General features: G+C 15.7%; 4 protein-coding genes across 4 annotated transcripts, besides 41 other annotated features; 2 read left to right on the top strand and 2 right to left on the bottom strand. All coding sequences in view use genetic code 6, as the record gives it.

Annotated features, from left to right (window-relative positions):
* Positions 1-211: 211 nt before the first annotated feature.
* Positions 212-260: a microsatellite.
* A 1,596-nt stretch (positions 261-1,856) lies between these two features.
* Positions 1,857-1,906: a microsatellite.
* Positions 1,878-1,905: a microsatellite.
* Positions 1,906-1,946: a microsatellite.
* Positions 1,947-2,637: 691 nt separating this feature from the next.
* Positions 2,638-2,699: a microsatellite.
* A 267-nt stretch (positions 2,700-2,966) lies between these two features.
* Positions 2,967-3,000: a microsatellite.
* Positions 3,001-3,244: 244 nt separating this feature from the next.
* Positions 3,245-3,292: a microsatellite.
* A 1,047-nt stretch (positions 3,293-4,339) lies between these two features.
* Positions 4,340-4,400: a microsatellite.
* A 944-nt stretch (positions 4,401-5,344) lies between these two features.
* Positions 5,345-6,472, top strand: IMG5_144600 (cyclic nucleotide-binding domain protein; the record flags this gene model as incomplete). The annotated part of the gene is made up of 3 exons (XM_004031174.1): positions 5,345-5,811; positions 5,858-6,400; positions 6,466-6,472. The coding sequence occupies 3 exons, from the start codon at positions 5,345-5,347 to the stop codon at positions 6,470-6,472; spliced, it is 1,017 nt and encodes a 338-aa protein (XP_004031222.1).
* An 843-nt stretch (positions 6,473-7,315) lies between these two features.
* Positions 7,316-7,362: a microsatellite.
* Positions 7,363-7,765: 403 nt separating this feature from the next.
* Positions 7,766-7,813: a microsatellite.
* Positions 7,766-7,815: a microsatellite.
* Positions 7,816-8,603: 788 nt separating this feature from the next.
* Positions 8,604-10,027, bottom strand: IMG5_144610 (hypothetical protein; the record flags this gene model as incomplete). Its single annotated transcript, XM_004031175.1, has 3 exons — positions 8,604-9,359; positions 9,450-9,979; positions 10,018-10,027. 3 exons carry the CDS (start codon positions 10,025-10,027, stop codon positions 8,604-8,606), a joined length of 1,296 nt encoding a protein of 431 aa, XP_004031223.1.
* Positions 8,755-8,803: a microsatellite.
* Positions 8,842-8,915: a microsatellite.
* Positions 8,920-8,954: a microsatellite.
* Positions 8,968-9,064: a microsatellite.
* Positions 9,325-9,988: a microsatellite.
* Positions 9,964-10,014: a microsatellite.
* Positions 9,964-10,024: a microsatellite.
* Positions 10,028-10,979: 952 nt separating the features above from the next.
* Positions 10,980-11,069: a microsatellite.
* Positions 11,000-11,157: a microsatellite.
* A 148-nt stretch (positions 11,158-11,305) lies between these two features.
* Positions 11,306-11,384: a microsatellite.
* Positions 11,371-11,400: a microsatellite.
* A 246-nt stretch (positions 11,401-11,646) lies between these two features.
* Positions 11,647-11,687: a microsatellite.
* Positions 11,647-11,688: a microsatellite.
* Positions 11,647-11,736: a microsatellite.
* Positions 11,648-11,685: a microsatellite.
* Positions 11,737-11,983: 247 nt separating the features above from the next.
* Positions 11,984-12,017: a microsatellite.
* Positions 12,018-12,607: 590 nt separating this feature from the next.
* Positions 12,608-12,646: a microsatellite.
* A 42-nt stretch (positions 12,647-12,688) lies between these two features.
* Positions 12,689-12,731: a microsatellite.
* A 111-nt stretch (positions 12,732-12,842) lies between these two features.
* Positions 12,843-12,886: a microsatellite.
* Positions 12,887-14,015: 1,129 nt separating this feature from the next.
* Positions 14,016-14,072: a microsatellite.
* Positions 14,073-14,212: 140 nt separating this feature from the next.
* Positions 14,213-14,261: a microsatellite.
* A 73-nt stretch (positions 14,262-14,334) lies between these two features.
* Positions 14,335-14,400: a microsatellite.
* Positions 14,349-14,402: a microsatellite.
* An 18-nt stretch (positions 14,403-14,420) lies between these two features.
* IMG5_144620 (hypothetical protein) lies at positions 14,421-16,140 on the bottom strand. The gene is made up of 2 exons (XM_004031176.1): positions 15,053-16,140; positions 14,421-15,009 (listed from the first exon to the last, which is right to left on the bottom strand). The coding sequence occupies exons 1-2, from the start codon at positions 16,081-16,083 to the stop codon at positions 14,523-14,525; spliced, it is 1,518 nt and encodes a 505-aa protein (XP_004031224.1). The 5' UTR covers positions 16,084-16,140; the 3' UTR covers positions 14,421-14,522.
* Positions 16,083-16,176: a microsatellite.
* Positions 16,083-16,177: a microsatellite.
* Positions 16,103-16,167: a microsatellite.
* Positions 16,178-16,550: 373 nt separating the features above from the next.
* IMG5_144630 (hypothetical protein) lies at positions 16,551-17,945 on the top strand (the record flags this gene model as incomplete). Its single annotated transcript, XM_004031177.1, has 2 exons — positions 16,551-17,079; positions 17,299-17,945. 2 exons carry the CDS (start codon positions 16,551-16,553, stop codon positions 17,943-17,945), a joined length of 1,176 nt encoding a protein of 391 aa, XP_004031225.1.
* Positions 16,599-16,623: a microsatellite.
* Positions 17,946-17,980: 35 nt separating the features above from the next.
* Positions 17,981-18,071: part of a microsatellite that runs on past the window's edge.
* Positions 18,010-18,071: a microsatellite.
* Positions 18,027-18,071: part of a microsatellite that runs on past the window's edge.

Genomic DNA, 18,071 nt, shown 5'->3' on the forward strand with positions numbered 1-18,071 from the left:
TTAGAGTGTTATTTTCATAAAGGAAAGAATAAAAATTTGTTTTATTATTTAATTATACACAAATTTTATATATGAAAATAAATAAATAAGTTTTATTTTAATATAAATTAAATACATTTTTATAATTTTAATAATAAAATTAAAAAATTATTTTTTAAAAATAAATTTATTTAAATGAAATGAAATAATAAATAAAAATAAATATTAAACTAATTTATTTAAAAAAAATAATAAATTTATTTGATAAAAATAATGAATTTTTTCATTATTATTGGCCTTTTAAATCAATTTATTTTTTTATATTCGAAACTACTGTTAAATTAGCTACCAAAGTTCCTTTTTTTCTCATATCAGTTGGTTAATGGTTAGGGCTTTAATTTAATTCTTTAAAATTTCTAAGTTAAGCTTCAATTTATTTATTTTAAACTCCTTCCAAAATAAAGGGTTTTAAATCAATTTATATATCGCCTAAAAAATTATCTTTACCATTTTTTGATTAATATAATCCTATAAAAATAGTTTTTTTGCTTAGAATGTCTGCTACTTTGTAAATTTAGTCAATATTTTATTTAGAAAAAATATTATATGATTCTGGTTCAGTTTTAATAATATTATTATTAGGTTAAGTTATTAAATAATAATATGATTCTGAATTATTATTTAAAGGCAGAAAATGAATAAATTAAATTTGCTAAATTTGAAGTTTTACCTCGATATTTTAATTCATTAAATTCTAATCTTTTTAATCAAATTCAATTGTTAATTTTCGCTTCTCTTATTGTTAATTTTTAACTTATTTTAGATGATTGAAGTCTTATTTTTATTATAAATTATGGAAGCGTATTATACTTTTGCTAAAAATTCTATTTTTTTTGTAATCTTCTTTTAGTTTTTTATTTTATATTACAGGAGGTAAGCTAATCATTCTATTTGCTAAATTTAAATTTTCGAGGAAAATCCTTTATAACTCTCTTTTTTATCCTAATGAATGCTTTCCTATTTTTATATATATATTTAAATAAATGTTATTATTTTTTTTTTAAAATAAAAAAAACCTTTCTTTTTAGTTTTTTAAAATTAGGATATTGTATAACTTTTTTTTTAAGATTATAATTAATTTTATCCATCATTCAATGTAATCTATTTATTAACTTTATTATTGTCTTATACACTATTTAATTTAGTTTAACGTTATGTATTTGTAAAGTTAGGTATATTAGATTAAGAAGTAATTTCGAAAAGATTTTTCATTAATGTTTTATCATTTTGTAACTGCGATTTTTATTTAACAAAATTTGAAAATTTTATGGCTTTAAAATGGTTTTAAAAAGATGTCTCTTCTAAACCTTATATATATTAAACTTTTTATTTTATATTTGAAGGTTTATTTTTTATATTTTCTAATCTTTTTTAATGACTTTAATATTCTCTTTCCATATTTCTTTCAAGATATATTCTTTTTAAAATAAATTTGTTTCCTTTCATTTATTTTATTTAATAATATGATAATTGTTTTATTTTTTATTTTATAATATTACTTAACATAAATATTTATAATTTATTTTATTTAATCTATTAAATATAATTTATTTTAAAAACATTATAATTATAAATAAAAAAATACTATAATTAATATAATATTTACATTTATTTTTTTAAAGATAATCTTTAAAAAAATTATAATATTAAAAGGACTAATATAAATAAAAACTCTTAAAATACTATGAATTATATACCTATTAAAAAATCATTTTTGTGATTTAGAAAATTTATTTTACTTCATATTTATAATAAAAATGTTTATATATATATATTATTATAGTTTTTTTTAAAAATTGAAAAAAACATAATGTTTTTAAAATTATATATATGTATAAATATTTATATATTTATATATTTATATATAATAATATAATTTTTAAAAATATAATTATTTTAAATAATATGTGTATATATTAATATTATTTTTATTATTAAAATTTTAAGTATTAAATACTATTATTTTGTTTCTAAATATATATATATAAATGAAAATTATAAAAAGTCAACAAATATTTATTACTCAAATTAACAATATATATTATTTTTAAAATTTATTATGAAATTATTTTATAATCATTTAAAAATATGAAAATATCAAATATAAAAAAATATTAAGCCTAAATTTAGAATTAAAATACAATCAATAATAACAATCTTACTTATTTCTAAATTTATTTATCTTAAAATTAATAGTTATTTATATTGTATTAATATTATTAAAAATATTTTTTTTTTAAATTTAAATCCAATTATTAAGGATTTATTAATGATGTAATGAAAATTAACAAGAAATATAATAATATAATAATGATTTTAAATATCATAAATATACTATTTGCGATATTCATTAAGGATTATACGTTAACAAATTAACTCTAATTTACACATAATAAAATGGAAATTTTGTTAATATAACAATATATTTTATGTAACTATATTTTATATTTAAAAATATGTATTAAATTCAATATAAAATATAAAAGATTTATTTTGAAACTTCAAAAATGTGAAATTGAAATATTTAATTATATTTAAGAAAATTGAGATTTTAAAAATGTTTTAATTTTATAAAACGTTTATGTTTGTATTTTACTTTTATATTATATTATATTATATTATATTATATTATATTATATTATATATTATATTATATTATAATATCAATATTTCTCTCTAATATATGAAAAATATTTCCTTTTAATATATCATTAAAAGATAACAACAGTTATAATTTTAAATTTTATAAAATAATTAATTAATAAAAAAGATTTTAAGGAAGATTATATTTATATTCCTGTTTTAAATTTTTATTAGTTGGATTAAAGCAATTATTTTAATAATTATGTACAGTTTTTTAAGTTTTAAATTTTAATATTTAAATGGGAAACTAATAATATATTAACCTGGGGAGTATTTTTTTATTGTAATGTAAAAAGTATAATTTAAAAAGATAATTTATGTAAAAATACAAAGAAAGGACAATAGAGTTAAATTAATAAAATAATAATATTATTAATTTATGTTTTTGCGTTTTTTAATATATATTTTTAATTAGAGTTTTGTATTTTATATAAATATTTTTTTTATTAATTATAATTTATTTTTATATTCAATAATTTTATACTTTTTTATATTTATTTTTTTATGATTATTAATTATTTTTATAAATCAAAAATACTTATTAAAAATAATAAAAAATACTATATAATTTATATATTTAAATATTAATATAATTAATTATTCATAATATATCTTATTTATAAAAAAGTTATAAGTTTTGTCTTATTAAATAAAAATATTTTATTAAATATTAAATTATATAATTTATAATTTTAATATACATATATTCTTTAAATTCATTTTAAATAATTTTTATGGTAAACAGTATTTAATAATTTTTATTTTAAAAATAAAATAAAAAAGCAAATATTTGTTATAATATATAAAACCAAATTTGGTAAAGAAAAAAACATTAATAATAAAAATTAAGAAAAAATTAAATAATAATAATTTTTTTTTTCATCTATAGAAAATTAAAAAAAAAAACAAACATGGTATTTTTGTTATATCAAATATTAATTAATTAAAAAATAATTATAATTAATAAATATATTTGAACTAAATATAAATAAAAACAAGAAAATAATTAGTTATTAAAAGAAAAACAAAATTATAGCTCAATAAAACTAAGCTATCGGATTATACTTAATAAAATATATAAAAATTCAGAAAAATTAAACTATATTACAAAAATCAATGAATTAAAAATTAAAAGAAATTTTATCTAATAAAAATATAGAACAACTAGAATAATTAGTTATAATATAATAAAAACTAATTAATGAAATAATTTTTAATTAAATATTAGAAAATTAAACAAAATAAACATAAATTAAATATAGAAAACATATTAAACTTAAATAAATAACTATATGTTTAAAATAATTAAGTAAATTAATAACTAAATGGATATATTTGCTTAAACTAAGAATATTAGGAAATAAATGTGCGAATAAATAAAATAAAAAACTACTGGTAAACTAAAAGATGAATATAGTGTATCATCTATATGAATATAAGTAAGATAAAATATGTATGTTTGATTAATTACTTATTAAATATAGTCATAAATTATCTTATATTAATGCATAATTAAGAAAATATTAAAAATCCTATAAATGATATAATTATAGCAGTCTAAATTAATAATAATAAATAATTTAATAAAGTTAAAGTTCTAAAATAATGATTTGATAATGATAATAAACTAATAATGGAACTAATAAATAAAAAAAAGATATATATCTATATATTTAAAATCATATAATATATATATATATATATATATATATATATATTATTATTATTATTTCTAATAGTTTCTGTGCTACTATGTTGAGAAATATGTCGTTATGTGTAAATTTATATAATATGGATAGATGTAAATCTCTAAATAATTTTTTGGAATTTAATATTTAAAGTAAATATATATATGCATATATACAATGGTGTTTAATAATTTCGAATTAATCAAAAAAAATTAAATTCATTATTATAAGATAATTAGAAAATAAAACTAAGATTTTTTTATTTTTAAAATTAATCATAAATGATAATCTTAACTAAATTTTCAAACAAAATTATAATAAAATCAATTTAAGTCTAATTATTAATTTTTCTATATTCTCATATTTTTTTTTGTTAATTTTAATTAATGATATAATTAAGGTTTTATTTTATAATTTATATATAAAACAATTATCTAGTTTATCTTTGGAAAAAAGAAAAAATATTTAAAATAAATAAAAGCTTTTATCTAATATATATTAAATAAAATTTGAATTGTTTTTAACATAAAATATGTTTTCCTTTTTTATATGTTTTGATTTATCAAAATAAAAACATATATTTTTTTAAAATATTTATTTTTTTTTATGAATTTTATTATATAAAAAAAATATATGTATTTAATCCAAAAAATTGTTGTTTTGTATTTCTTAATTTGTAAATTATTATATTATTTACTAGTATATTTCTTAAAAATTAAGAAAAGAAAAAAATTATAAATTTTTATTAGAAAATTTAATAATGAAAAAAATTATTGGATAACATATTGATTAGATAATTTAAAAGATGTGACGGCAATAAACTAATAAAGATTGAAGATATAAATTTCAAACTTATATATTATAAAATTATAGATTTAATGAAAATAGATTTTAGCCTACCATATATTGATGATGTATAAATAAAATACAATAAATAATTTTTTGTTTTTAAAAAAATAGAAATATAATAGGTAATGATAGACGTGATGAAAAAAAAGTAAAAACTTAAAAAGAAAAATAGTTTATCAAAAACATAATTTCCAATATTGGGGAGTTTTAAAATAATTAAGAAATTTTTGAAAATTAATCAGTTTTAAATTTCTTCTTTAGAGAAATTCATTATAAATTGTAATAACTTCGTATAGCAATATTTTATTAAGGAGATTACGGAGAAGCATATTATATAATAATAAAAGGTTAATTTTTTATAAAAAATAATAATTGATTTTATAAAAAACTAAGGAGAAGTCTGGTGTTTAATAGAATAATAAGAATAAAATAATATTGATAATAAAACTATTAAACAATCTTTAAATAATTATAATTAAGATTAATCTGAAGATCAATTTGTAAATAACTTTTTTCAAAATCAAAAAATTGCCTAAATATATAAATAATGGTAAGCCTTTGGAGAAATAGCATTATATACAGAAGCTAAAAGGTAAAATAATATAAATAAAAATATAATCTTATAAATTTTTATAAAGGACTGCTACTATGATATGTAAAAGTGATACTCATTTAATAGTTATATCTAAAAATGGTTTTAATAAGATTATAGGAGAATTATGTAGACAAAAAATACTTGAAAAAATAAATTTTATTAAATAATATTGGTTTTTTAGTTAGATTCCTAATAATAAAATTATGAGTATATTAATGTATTTTAAAATAGAAAACATACAAAAAGAGAAATATTTATACAAAGAAGGAGAATAAATAAAAGACATTTATTTATTAAAAGAAGGAGAAGTCGAATTAACAAAAAAATTAGAAAATTAAAATAATATAATTTAAAATAAAATATATGATGAATAACTTATTGAATAAAAATTAGCAAAGGCTTATTAAAAATTATAAAATACTTTAAGAATAAGTGTATTATCTTAAAATTCTTATTTTGGTTTAGAAGAATTAATTAATAAAAAATAATTTAGAGACTCCTCTGCTTAATGTATATCTACTTAAGCTATTATTTATAGACTACCATTATAAATTTTATAAGTAATTTTTTTTCCCTTTAAACTATTGTTTCATATATTTAATATTCATTTTTTTTAATTTTTATTTTATAAAAAAAAGACTTATATGGAAGAAACTGATAAAATTTAAAATAATTAAATTAATGTTAAGCTAAACAAAGATATATGGATATAGAAAAGAATAAAAGAAATTTAAAAATAAAAATAAAATTATAGTCTATTTTAAAATAATACATAAAAATCTAAATAATTTTCAATTTTAAGTTAATAAAATTTATAAGAAGAATAATAAGAATTTTAACCAAATTTTTTACTTAGAAATTATAAAAGCTAAAATTTATAAAAAAGGAAATAAAACTAAAAAGAAAAATAAAAAAAAAATGCCATTTTATAAAAAAGTAATGAGAAATACTCAACAAATCAAATTTAAGAAACTCCAAAAAAAGACGATTTATTCAATAATAATAATAACAGAACGCCTAAAAAGAAATTATTAAGCTTGTATTTTTTATCAGATTAAATAAATCAAAAAAGTTAATTTAAATAATAATAGTTTTCAACCTTTTAATTTTAAGATTAATAATAAAATTATCATGAAATATGCAATCCTTTTTTTAGTCGATAATTGGTTAATGGCTCTTAAAAACCTTATTAAATAAAAATTAACGATTAAAGAAGATTTTAGCTAAAATAATCTTGTAAAAAGTCAAATAATTATTTTGATAAACTCTTTACGTAAAAGTATTGTAGTAAAAATAAAAATAAAATTTGATGAATTTTATTCATTGTAGTAAAGCAATTACCTTTAACAAGGAGATAAATATAATATTATTTAATAATTTTTGAATTAAAAAAAATATCAAATTCAATAAATTTTAATAAGTAATAAAACTCATATAAATAATGATAAATTTTTTACTTTAGAAAAAAAAAATTATAAAATTAGACATTTTTTATTTAAAAATATAGATTTTTAAATTTATATAATTTTTATATTATAAATTTATTATTAATATATTTATTTTTTTAATAAAATTACTTATAATCAAAGGAAATATATTAATACATTTTAATTAAAAATACTTAATATTATTTACTATGATAAAATATCAATAAAAGTTATTAATATTAAAACTAATTTATAAAAATATTTTTTAAAAAAAAAAATATATAATTATTTTTTAAAAACCTTAGATAGTCGATAAGTTAATATTTTTTATTAATTTATAATTAAAAATAAGATATATTATTACTTTATTAAAATATAAATTTAAATAAAAAAACTAATAATAGAAATCTTAAATTATTATAATAAATTTAATTACTTTTTAAAATTATAAAAATAGATTATTATTAAAAATAAAATTTTAGATTTTGTTATTTAAATTATTTTATTTTATAATATTAGAAAAATTTTATATTTTTTTATTTTTATTTTTTTTTTAATTTTTTTTATTTTTTAAAAACATAAGGTTTAATAAAAGATATTTTCAAAACGTTTTTATTTATATTTATGTATATTAGTATATTGTTTATTATTTTTATATTAATTTATTTGTTAATTCTAAAGGAATAGGAGTATTTTTTACTCTTTCATTTATCTTAATATGTTTTTACTTTTTTCCTATTTTCTATATTTTATTAAAGATTAATTAGCATGGTTTAATAATTCAACAATATTTAATTATGTAAAAAAAAAATTAAATTTTAAATAATTTTAATACAAAAAATTATTATATTTATGTGAAAATATATTTAACAAACAAATAAGTTAAAATAAAGTTATAATATAATTAAACTAAATATTTTTTTAAGACATTTTTTTTAAAAAATTAATAAACATAAATATATTCTCATATATTTTTAAATATAAATTGATTTTATTATAAAAATAATGCAAACTAAAATTTTAAATATTTTTTTTATTAAACTTACGTATTTAATTCATTAAAATAAAATAAAATTATGTTTAGTTATTTTTATTTTATCTAAAAATTATTCTTTAAATATTTTTATTTTTTTTCACATGGATATTATATTTTTTATATTGAATTAATTATTATTTTAATTAAAAAATTTTTAATATTATTTAGTAAACTAATAAATAATATTTTCTTTTTAAAAAAGATACTTATTTTAGAGTAAAATTAAATTATTTTTTAAAAAAAGATATTATTTATTTATATAAAAAATTAAAAAAAAAAAAAAAAAAATTTTTTTTAATTTCTAAAAATAAAATAAAAATATTATATCAATTCTATTATAAATCTTCATATTCATTTTTTACTCTTTCAAAAGCTTCCTCATATTTCTCTTTTAAAATAGATAATTCATAACTATCTTTTTTCTAATTTATATATTATTCACTCTTTTCTTAAATTTATTAAGTATTGCATTAGCTATCATAATTTTCATATTATTATTATAATTTTTCTATTTTTTCATAATTTTATTAGTTATTATAATCATCTTAAATGTCATAAACTTCTTCATCTTATTATTATTAATTATCATAATCATCATCTTCTTATTATTAATGATAATCATAATCCTATTATTATTATAAATCTTCTTCTTCTAATTATTCTTCATCTTCTTATTAATTGTTTTCATCATCATCATCATAATATTATTATTCGTCATCACCATTATCATGCTCTTATTATTCATCGTCATAATTTTCTTATTATTCATCATCATAATGTTCTTATTCATTTTATTAATCATCATCATAATCATTATTTTCTTCTTAATAACTGTGTTAAGAATCATTATTTTATAAAAATTAATTAAACTAACCAGAATTATTATTATTCACGGATTGAAAATTTTAAAATTTCTAACTGTTTTCTTAATTATTATTATTAGAAAAGTTAATTTTTTGTTTTAAATCATTCTAAAACTAATCATCTTCATATTTTTAAGCATCTAATTCGTCAAAGGTGTTATTTTTATAACTATTTCCTTGGGATTAATTTTCATAATTTCCCTTATTTTCCTAATTTACCTAATTTTCCTAATTTACCTTATTTTCCTAATTTCCCTTATTTTCCTAATTTCCCTTATTTTCCTAATTTCCCTTATTTTCCTAATTTACCTTATTTTCCTAATTTCCCTTATTTTCCTAATTTACCTAATTTTCTTAATTTTCCTTATTTTCTTTATTTCCCTAATTTCCCTAATTTTCCTAATTTCCCTAATATCCCTGATTTTCCTAATTTTCTTAATTTTCTTTATTTCCCTAATTTCCCTAATTTCCCTTATTTTCCTAATTTTCTTAATTTTTCTAATTTCCCTTATTTTCCTAATTTCCCTTATTTTCCTAATTTTCCTAATTTTCCTAATTTTCCTAATTTTCCTAATTTTCCTAATTTTCCTAATTTTCCTAATTTTCCTAATTTTCCTAATTTTCCTAATTTTCCTAATTTTCCTAATTTTCCTAATTTTCCTAATTTTCCTAATTTTCCTAATTTTCCTAATTTTCCTAATTTTCCTAATTTTCCTAATTTTCCTAATTTTCCTAATTTTCCTAATTTTCCTAATTTTCCTAATTTTCCTAATTTTCCTAATTTTCCTAATTTTCCTAATTTTCCTAATTTTCCTAATTTTCCTAATTTTTCTAATTTTCTTAATTTTTATAATTTTTATAATTTTTATAATTTGACATATTTTCATTATTTTCCATGTTAACCATATTTTCCTTATTTTCCTAATTTTCTTATTAATCCTATTAAATAATCATATCCCTAGTAGAGGAAATCTACGAATCACCCAATTCGTAGTATTTTTTTTTAATATTCTTAATTAAATTCTAGAAATCGTATGATTTCGAATTAAATTAAGACTATATTTCTTACAAAACCGACTATTTATATTTAAAAAATTAACCCTTTAATCCACTAATTTCTTTCTTTAAATACCTATATTTAATTCTCCAAGTGTCTAAGTCTCTTTCTTGAACTTCGATTTTATTTTAAAGGTTTTCATTTTATTTTTAAATTTGGGATTTTTCTTTTTACTCGATTAAGAAATTTTCTTCTAATTAGATAAATTCTTATCTTAAATTATCCTTTTCTTCGAGTACTTTTTCACAGAATTATTAAGCTTCTTCCTTTTCTTAATTAGATTCTCGAATTTTTAAATCATAAATACCTTCAAGTTCTTTTAAAGTTTTTTCTAGTTTTACAATTTCTTCTATTAATTTTTTTTTTTCGCTTTCAATTTCTTCTTTTTACTTATTTTTTTATTTTAATTATATAATATTTAAATAATTTTTACAATTTATAATTTATTCAGTTATTCTAAGTGATTTTTATTTAAAATTTCGAGGTCTTCTTAGTTTTCTTTTATGTTTTTTTATAAATTATCTTTAACATTTTGTAGTATTTCTTTAGTTTTATCAAAATCTTATTATAAATCTTCATTTTAATTTAATTAATTTTATAATTATTGTTAATATTAATTCTGTTATAATTTAAATTATTCAATCAGATTACATTTTTCAAATAATATTACTTTTATTTATGAAAGTTTCTTCAAAATAGATTGATCTCCCTAACAAATTTAAACCAAAAATTGGCTTGAAATATTATTATAATGAAACGAACTAGATTATATAATACTATCATATTATTTATTAGCTTAATTTTATTATTATTATTATTGATTTTATTATTATTATTATTATTATTATTATTATTATTATTATTATTATTATATTTATTATATTTAACTTTATTATTATTATTATTACTATTATGGTTTAATTTCTTATTATTATTATTTTTTATATATATCTTATTATTTCTGTTATTTTTCAATTTTCTTAATTTTGTTATTATTTATACTTAATTTAATCTACTAATTTTCTTATTATTATTAATTATTTATTATTGATAATTATTATTATGTTTAAGATTTATTTCTTATTTATTAATTATTATTAATAATATAATTTTTTTATTAATTTTGATATATTTCATCTTTTTTTATTATTTTATTATGTTCAGTATTTTTTATTTTTTATAAATTTTTTTATTAAATTTTTTAATCTGTTTTTTCTTTTTAGATTTAATATTCGAAATTTTAATTTTGTGAAATATCTATATAAGTAGAAATTTCGTTATTTTCAGTAATATTATTTGATATATTTTAAACTTTGTATTCTTCATTTTTTTTTGAATTAAAATTATTTATTTAAATTCCTTATTATAAAAGAACTTCATTTACTTCATTATTTAATAGATTTATTTGCTTTTAGAATTAATTATATAAATAAATAATACATAAAAAAAATATATATATATATATATATTATATATATTTAAATATATATAAATTTAATTATATCTTTTAATTTTAATTATATATTTTATATTATATTACTCTTTCATAATTTTTCAATATTTTACTAAGATTATTATTTTAATTTTCTAGTAATTTATTATTATTATTTATTTATTATATTTGGTTGTTTTACCTTTCCAATATTCTATTTTTTTATATCAGTTAACTTTAAAATTCTTAAATTTAATTTTTAAGATTATCAATTTGACTTCCTAAGGCTTTATTTTTTTCTTAACTTTTTATTTTTTCATTACTATCCATTTCATTTAAAGAATTTTAACTTTTTATTTATTCAAAATATTTTTCAAAAGTATTTATTTGTTATTCTTTTTCATATATAGCATTTTATTATTAATCATATTTTTCCTATAAATCTTTAAAATATAAGCATTTTTTTTCTAAAGCCTTCAACCTTTATTAAGAAAAATCATACTTAAATTTCAAGTCGTTAAAAACATCTTTTTAATTTTTTATTTCTCTTAATAATTTTTCTATCTAGAATTCTTTATTCTATATAATTTATTAGTCTTATTCGCTTTATTTCTTAGAAACATTTTTTAATTATGTGTATTAATCTTTCCATTATTGCTTCTCTTCTTATACATTTTAGAATGCCTTTACTGTTTATTCGAATTCGTTTCCTAATAAAGCGACGCTATCTAAAGCTTTATTATACACATATTTTGGTTCTTTTCCAGACGGAGAGGAGTATAATATGGGAGCTCGACTGTGTTGTTTTTTTAAAAGGTCTGATGATTTTTCTGGAGTTAAAGGGGATTGTTTTAGGTTCATTTTATTTGTTTTATTATTTTTTTTTTCTTATTAATATATTTTTAAACGTAAATATAAAATTCTTTTCTTTAATTTAAAATTATTTTGATTTATTTATTTATTGTATTTTATTCTGTGTATAATATTTATTTTTTAAAATATCTATTTTTTTTAATAAATTTTATTAAATAATTTATTTATATTTAATGATCAATATTGTATATATATATATATATATATATATATATATATATATATATATTTTAATTTTTTATTTTTAATTTAAATAAATATATAAATAAAATTTTAATCCAATAAATACTTTTATAAAATAAAATAATAATTAATCAATTTTTTAAAAAAATAAATTAAAAATACATATATATTTTTAATTTAATATATTTGTATTTTTATTTATTTATTTTTATAAGAATATAAAAAAATAAACGAAATCACTATATCAATACAAATAAAATTTATTTTTAAATATATATTAAAATTTTATTTAGTTATATTTAATTTAAAAAATACTTCTGAAAATTAAAATCTATTACATTATTTTAAATTATAAACATTATTAAAAATCAATTAATTAATTTCTTAAACATTAATTAATAAAAAAATAAAAAAAATTAAAATAATAAAAACATATGTTAAAATAAATTCTCATTCGAAATTCTTAGAAAAATTTAATTCAAAGTTAAAACTCTACATAATAAAGTTTATCAAAATAATAAAAAAACACCTAAAATTCAAGTTTAAATAGCTCATTTTGTGAACAAATTAATGATTAAACAAATTATTAAAGGAGAAGAAGAAAGCCAAATTAAAAATCTACTTATAAAGCCTAAAATTCTATTGCTCAAAAAAAATAAACTGTGTTTCCTTTAGGATTTGACTAATTAATCGAGTAATCTAAATAAAAAAAAATAGTTTTGATATAAAATTAAATAAACTTGAAGAATATTAAAAGCGAATTTGGTAAGCTTTTTTCATAAGATTCATTAGAAAAAATACTGTTTGATGATTAAAATGATTTCCAAAAGAATATATCCTTATCAATAGATTATAAATGCTAATAAAATTAATAAATACAATATATTCCCAAAAGTTCTAGAAGACCTTGAAAAGTAACGCTTTTATCTAATTCTAAAAAAAAGTTTGATTTTAAGAATGAATTTTGTAGTTATTTGTAAATTATTTTAAATCATATTTATTATAAATATTAATAATAATAAATATATATAATATATGTTTATATTGTTAAAAAAACTATATATTAAATAATCTTAATTAGAAATATAAAATAAATATATTGTAATTTAACATATATTAATTAAATTAATTATTTTGGTTTTTATATAACAATAAATATTAGAAATATTATAATATTAATTTTAAAAATTAAAAAATATAATTTTTTTTGCATAATTTTAGCATATAATAAATTCTAATAAAATAAAATTTTTAACTTAAAAGATAAAATTTAATATATTTAATAAAAATATAATGATAAAGTAATAAATTAAAAATAATATTTAAAAATTATTATATATAAATATTTATGTTATATTTATATAAAATTATATCATTATTTATATATTTGATTGATATATTTTTATATTATTAATTATTAATTTTTTTTAATAAAAGGTTATTTTTATTAAAATTTATTTGTATTCTAAAAAAAAATTAAATAATATTAATTTGGTTATTTTCTAATATTTATTATTTTTAAATTAATAAATATTAAAAAAATATATATTAAAATTATAAAAAATAAATTAAATATATTTATATATATATAAATAAATAAATAAATAAATATATATTTATAATAATTATATATTTTTTTTTTATACATAATATTCATTTTTATTTTATTTTTATATTTATTATTATAAATATTTATTTATATATTTTTTTTTATAAACAAATTTTATTTATTTTTAATTAAAAAAAATATCCTACAAAATATTATTAGAATTATTATCATAAATAATTAATATTTATTTATATTTAAAATAAAATAAAATTATGATTTTTTCTTTATTCATCTAACAAATTATTTATGTTGTTTTTTATAAGTAGTTAATTGTTATGGTATTTCAGCTAAAATTTATTCGAGTAATTTTTTGCTATCTTTTTTGTAATCTGCGAATCTGATGAAATTGCAGCAATCTCTCTTGTATTAAACATCTGTCATTTCCTTAACATCAGGTCCATCTAATTCCTTCATACTAGTAAATTTATCATTACCAATACCTACAATTACTACAGAAAAAGGTAATTCACCAGCTTAAGAAAGCAAAATTTTAGATTCTTACAAATCATCTATAACACCATCAGTTAGGATAAGTAAGATAGTATAAACGTTATTATCTTACTATTTTTTTGCATATTCCATACTTTTTTGTATAATTTCAGAGAACAAAGTAGGTCCGCATAAAGTTACATACTTAAGAGAGTCTAAATAAGTCTATACTATTCCGTCAACTCCTCCTACTTCAGCATTATTTGGATTTCCAGTAACAGGAAAACTATATAAAATTTTATAAATTATAAAAATAAAAGAATTTATACCAATGATCAGTATCATATTTCTTAAAATTTGGGAACTCAGGTACACCACCGAATCCATACATAGAAATTTTCTTATCTTAATCAAAATCAAGTAATACATCACAGACAGCCTTTAAAGTGGTCAAATATTAGTTTCTAGACAAATCCGCACAATGCAAAGAATTAGGGTCTGTATATTCTCCATTAGAAGCAGTATAATCAATTGCGGAAATTATATTTATTTACTATCCACCCATTAAAAAGTCAATAAATTCAGGCTTTACTAATTTTACATCGGAGCATTTTAAATGTCCATTAATTTTTCCTTTATCTTTCAATTCAATTAAGGCATTAGGATTTTATATAATCCAGGCTAGGGACACATAAGCTTCTCCTATAAATTTGTAATTTCCAGATTATTCCCAGTCTTTAACTTCTATATAGAATTATCTATTCAAGTCATTTTTACATAAAAGATTGAGAGAAGTTTCAAAACGTTTCCATTTAGGATCATTATTATCCATAATGACTTCAGTTTCTTTAATATAAACATAAGTTTCGTTATCGCCTTTATACCAAAGTCTCATTAAAGGATCACTCTTGGAAAAGGTATCCATATTTTTAAGCTTAATTCCCTCCCAAGTCCATTATACACAGTTTGTTCCTACGTTTCCTGCTCTACAGAATAAATCTCCTACATGATTGTTTTTTTAATCAGTTAAAGAAAGCTTTAAGTTGTTAGTTTAATCAGCCATTATTTAGGATAATGTGGCTTCGGCAGTTCCAATGAGCTTGTCAGAAGAAATAGTGTTTTTGTCCCATACTTCGAAACGTAAATTTTATCTTCTTTAGAAAATAAAATCCATTTTAAAGGATTTTACCCATTTTGGGTTTGGATCCCTTTTTTAAAATTCAGTTTCACCTAATTCTTTATAAGTGTTTTCGTTATCAATGAAGAATATCTTTAAGTAAGGATCTTATTATGATGTTCCGCCCTATAGTTTAGTAGCATTGAATATTAGTTCCACTTGTTTCGGAGTGTTTTAATCCATTTTTTTTTTATTTAGTTTTTTTTTTTATTTTATTTTTTAGATTTTTTTTATTTTATTATTATTAGATTTTTTATATTTATTTTTTTCTTTTTTAAGATAAATTATATATTAAAATTTATAATTATTTGGCGAATTTATTTTTGTAAGGAGAATTATATTTTTATAATTTATTTTTAAATAAATAAAATAATTATTTTTCAAAAAAATAATTATAATATAATAATATATCTTATTTTTTTTTGCGTTTTTAAATATCAATAATCTATTTTTTTTATTATTCTATATATTTTATTTATTTCATTTATATATCAATATTTTTTATATCACATTTTAATCAACTTATCTTTTTGTTTTTTTAGTTTATTTTTATTTATTTAGATAAATCAAAATAGAATTTATAGCTTAATTTAATATATATAAAATTAAAATTTATATTATTTTTATTTAATTTTTTTTATTATAAATAAATGACATTTTTCAATATTTAATTTTTCAAAAAGTAACAAGAAGTAAATAATAAAATAAAAGAATAAAATAAAAAATTTAAACCCATTTTATTCCCCCATACTCAGATAATATATAAAGGCATAATATAAAAAAAATAACATTTATAAAATTTAAAAAATACATATGTAATATAAAATAATATATCTTAAAAAAAAGGAGATTAATATTTTCGCACATTATGGTCATATATAGATTAAGCAAAAACCTATGCATGGTTAACAACTTATGCATTTAATGATTCTCCAACTTCAAATTTTACTTTTAAAAAATTAATATAAGCCCAAAAGCGAGGAGTAAACGTAGTATTATTTGTTGACGATTTATAAAATAATATAAATAAAGAACTTATATAATAATTAATAAAGGCTGGTGGACAATTTAAATCCTTAAATCCAACATGGTCCGAATTATATAAGAACGTAAGTAATCAGGAATTCTTTAGAAGACACCATGAAAAGCTATTTATAGTCGATAATTTCGCAATAATAGGTAGTTCTAATATAGAGGAATGCTACGGAGGCCATAAATATGGTTCAAATGCATTTTATGATGTTAATTATTGTATGAAAAATATAAGTTTATCTGCTTTTCGTTAACATTTTAAACGAACAGCTGATTACTATGGAATTATATTAAATTCTAATCATAATAACAACACAAAGACCGTATAAGAGCTTGACGAGAAATATCCTGATAGTGAATTTATAGATTTTCAGCATATTTTAAAATGGACATGGCCCCCAGAAAACAGAGGGATTTAAGACGAGATAATAAACTAAATAAACCATTCAAAATTTCGAATTAAATTTATTCAGCCATATTATTATCCAATGAAAGAGTTCGATGATTATTTAATAAAAGCTTTATAAAGAGGCGTCGAAGTGGAAATTATAACTTCTTAAAATCGAGATTAGCCCGCATATTAAAAATTATCGAATAAAAATTTAATGAAAAATCTAACAGATGAAGGGTGTAAAGTATATGAAATTACTGACAGACTTTTGCATATGAAAGCTTATATTATTGATGATAAATATTTCACTTTGGGATCTTTAAACAATGATAGATGGAGCTGGAGAATCAATAATGAGTTGAATATATTCGTTTAAAGTGAAAAAGAAACTAAAAAAGTATATGAGTTATATAATCATGTTAAATAGTAATCAAATGCACTTTTCGAAAGTAAAAAAGAGCATGGATATTTGAGACTTTTTAAGGCAAAGATGTGGGGGTTATTCCTTTATTTAAGTGAGTGTTAAATGAGTAAACATCTAGTTTTAGGAAACGATGGTAAGTGGAATATTGATATTTAAGAAAAAAATAAAAACAATGATTATTGGAAAAGGTTTTAATGATATTTAGTTAGTTTATTTTTATAAATACATTTTACATATATATTATATTTATATTAAATTAAAAATATATATATATAAATATATATATATTTTTTATAAATATATTTATTATATATATTTATTTAT

The sequence above is a fragment of the Ichthyophthirius multifiliis genome, assembly GCF_000220395.1.
Source record: "Ichthyophthirius multifiliis unplaced genomic scaffold scaff_1120509251124, whole genome shotgun sequence".
Lineage (NCBI taxonomy): Eukaryota > Ciliophora > Oligohymenophorea > Hymenostomatida > Ichthyophthirius > Ichthyophthirius multifiliis.